The 3618-nt window shown below is 41.6% G+C and overlaps 1 protein-coding gene across 1 annotated transcript in view; it reads right to left on the bottom strand.

Moving 5' to 3' along the window:
- Window positions 1-324: 324 nt before the first annotated feature.
- PRXL2A (peroxiredoxin like 2A) overlaps window positions 325-3618 on the bottom strand; it is a 67292-nt gene continuing 63998 nt past the window's right edge. The window contains exon 6 of the mRNA XM_069068384.1: window positions 325-376. Within this exon, the coding sequence (XP_068924485.1) occupies window positions 344-376 (33 nt within the window). The 3' untranslated portion in view covers window positions 325-343. The remainder of the gene's footprint in view (window positions 377-3618) is intronic.

Raw genomic sequence — 3618 nt, 5'->3', positions numbered from 1 at the left:
GTTTGCAAATGAGGAAACTGAGGCAAACAGGGTGAAGTGACTTGTCCAGGGTCACACAGCTAGTGTCTGAGGCTAGACTGGAACTCAGGAAGATGAGTCTTTCTGACCTGAGGCCCAGCACTTTTATCCATTGTACCACCTAACTGCCCACATACATATTATGCAGGTGTATATACAGACATATATACACATACACACATAATGTGTATATACATACACAATACACATATATACATGCATGTGTATGTATATATAAATATATAGATAGATAGAGAGAGACACACACATACACACACACACACACACACACACACACGCATCTTGCCTTTCTCTTCTAGGTAGGCTACTCAGCCCAAGGTGGGATGCCAACTATGCTCTGTGAAAAGCAAAAAAAAAAAAGAAAGTAAGGACCTTGTAGGATTAATGGAATATAAAATCTTCCCTGTCCAGTAATAGGCCTATGTGACTACATGTGTTCCTTTTCCTGTGTTCCCAGGTCTAAAGGTACACAGGTATTTCAATCATGGATGTCTTGCTGCTTTGAACTTGGGCTCAGTTCACAGCTGTGACACATCCTGAGTCACATATCAGGTGAATCAGGGAGATTTTGATGACCTTGGGGGCGGAACTTGCCTAAGGAGGAGCTTGCTTAGGGGAACAAATACTTATGGGGAAGCATGCTTATGGGAAGGCTTTCACACCTTTTGGCAGTGGGCCCATTAGGCAGGGAGTCATCATGGGTTGTGATGCCTTCTGGTTTTGAGCCTATTAGTTGAAAACTGTATATACTGGGAGGTTGATATTTTATTTTGGGACTCACTCATGGGAAGAATGTTTCTTTGTGGTTTAGCCAGATGAGACTCTGGGTAGCTGTGGTTAAGGAGTCCCCTGGCTTTGAGAATCCAAATATTGGTGCTTCCTGGTCTGGTAATTATGTATCTATAACTTTGTTTAGACAGTTGGACCCCTGTCTATGGTATCTCTGTGCTAATTCCTCTGCTTGTATTTTCTCCATGTTTGAGGTGCTGACCTTTCCCCTGAACTACTGAATGATTTATATATGTTTAATTAAAATAAGACTGTTGACCCCTTTGAAGCTGTCTTTCCTTTAGAAAAGCAGACCAAAGAACCTGTGTTAGCAGCCCATCCTGTATGCTAGTGTGGTGGCAAATACAGATGTATGGACAAAAAAATGCTGAGTTGATAGGGTTCGGTGGAAGAGGTCTGGGTTGTGGAAGAAAGAACTTGCTAGGCCCTATTTCTGGACAGTGTGATATTTTTTCCCCTCAGGAGACACAAAATGGTTCAGTGGAAGAAACTCCTATATAACAATAAAACAAGAGTCTGTCATAGATAGAGAATTTGAAAGTTAGAAGGAATCTTTTTTTTTTGCCTTTTTTGTGGGGGAGGGCAGTTGGGGTTAAGTGATTTGCCCAAGTCACAGTCTAGTTTTTATGTTAAGTGTCTGAGGCCAGATTTGAACGCAGATCCTCCTGACTCCAGGGCCAGTGGTCTATTCACTGTGCCATCTACCCACCCCAAGTTAGAAGGAATCTTAAAGGCCACTAGTCAAATTATCACAGATAAAGAATAGTAAAGAATCTTAGATGTTATCTAGTTTTAACCCCTTATTTGACAGCTCAGGCAACTGAGACCAAGACACATGCATTACTTACCCAAGGTCACACGGGTGGTTAGAGGCAGAGCAGGGACTGGAATCTAGGTCACCTTGCTCCCAGCCCATGGGTTGTTTTCACTAAATGACTCTGCTTCCCTTGGGGGAGCAGGAAGAAAAGGACAAGTCAGTCTGGCTTAGGCAAGTCTAGAAGCCTGCTGAGCAGCTTTCTTCCTTTCTGCATCAAGTTGGAGCCCAGGCTTTCCGGCAAAGCTCCAAGATCAGAAGACATGGGAGAAGGCACCCAGACCAAGGAGCTTGTGATTTTCAGCCATCATACGTAATTCTTAGTTGAGAAAGCATTTCTGCTTCATCACACCTCAAACACACAGACAGGGGCCACTCAGGCAACAGTTTCCCAAATGTCTGACAGTTCCTTCCCCCTTTTTATCTGTCAAATTGCTGAGTCACTGACGTTTTTCTGGGAGGTCTTTCTCATTTCATCTACCTTGTAAAGCCAAGAGGCAGCTTGATAACGTCAGCTTATTAGAACCTTGCAAAAGTACCAGGCAAGCATGATCTGAATCTTATGCATTAAGAAACCAAACAGCAGACACCGAGGCGACCAACAATGGTTTTTCTCATCCTGGCTTTGCAACAGACCAACTGAATGATGTGGGCCAAAGCACTGTAAAATGAAATAATTAGGATATACGGCCTCTAACACCCCTCTTCACTTACCAAGTGCCACACCCCTTACCCAAAGTCTAATATTGTTGCTGGCTTTGGGATTTCTCTGCCAATAACCTGAGTGAGGCATATATAAATAAATGGTAGCACAGAAGGGTCCCTCGAGAAGTCTATAACTCTATGTCTGCCATCATCTTTCCTTCTTGAGTGGGAGACATCTGTAGCAGCATTTTGGCAGCAAATCTCCATGGTTTCTTTAACATGAGAGGAAAAGGGAAAATGGAATCCACAAAGATCTAGAGACTCTTGATGAGAAATCAGTCAAAGCTCTGTCCTGGCCCTCTACTTTTTTCTCTCAATATACTGTTTTCTCAGTTCCCAAGGATTCAAATGATCATTTATATCCAAATTGTAGAAAATGTAATTGGAGCTGTTGCTTCTGTATAACACTCCTCCAGACAAGGGCACCCACCTATTAGCCCACTTGGGAATGATAATCATTTAAGAGTAGACGCCCTTAGTTCTCTGAGTAAACCCAGAGAATGCCTCTTCTAGTGTTGACAACTACAAGGTCAGATGAAGTTCCTTTAAGGATGAGGCCCCTGAACCCTAGACATGACCTTGAATAATAGAACTTTTCTGGTATTATAGTATATAGTAAAGGAAACACAAATATCCTGGGTTGTATTTTCAAGTGCTAAAAAGTATTTAAGGCTTAAAGAAAATAAGGTGAGGGGGGCGCCAAAATGTGGAGAATGGAAGATATATGCAAGGACAGAGACTCACGTGGGGGATTTAAATGTTCCAGATAGGCTGTAAACCCTGAAGTACCCAATCAATGGGGAACAGGGGAGGGAAATTTGAATTGGAAACAGGGAATACAAAGCTGCGTATTTGTCTTAAAGGTGTGCCTACTTGTGGGTCACCCATTCTTGCAAGAGAACTTAAATAATTAGGCTCTCTAAATTCACTAATGGCCACGTGGAGTTCTTGGTAAGACATTTGTTTCTTACAAAATTACTTCTAAATACATATATATGTACATACATAAACATGTATGCATGTCCATATATGTCCATACACCTATATATCCTACATATATCCTATTATATAGCTTATATTGCCTATGATTGGAACTGGACCTCAGGAGAGATGAGGGTTATTTATTTATCTAGCCCTCATATCTATCTATCTATCTATCTATCTATCTATCTATCTATCTATCTATCTATCTATCTATCTATCATCTATCTATTCATTCATAAAATCCATCCATCCATCCATCCATCCATCCATCCATCCATCCATCCATC

Source organism: Petaurus breviceps, unplaced genomic scaffold, assembly GCF_028583685.1.
Source record: "Petaurus breviceps papuanus isolate PSGF00001 unplaced genomic scaffold, PetGlider_PUasm1.0 90762, whole genome shotgun sequence".
Classification (NCBI taxonomy): domain Eukaryota; kingdom Metazoa; phylum Chordata; class Mammalia; order Diprotodontia; family Petauridae; genus Petaurus; species Petaurus breviceps.
This window is presented reverse-complemented; position numbering and strand designations above follow the sequence as displayed.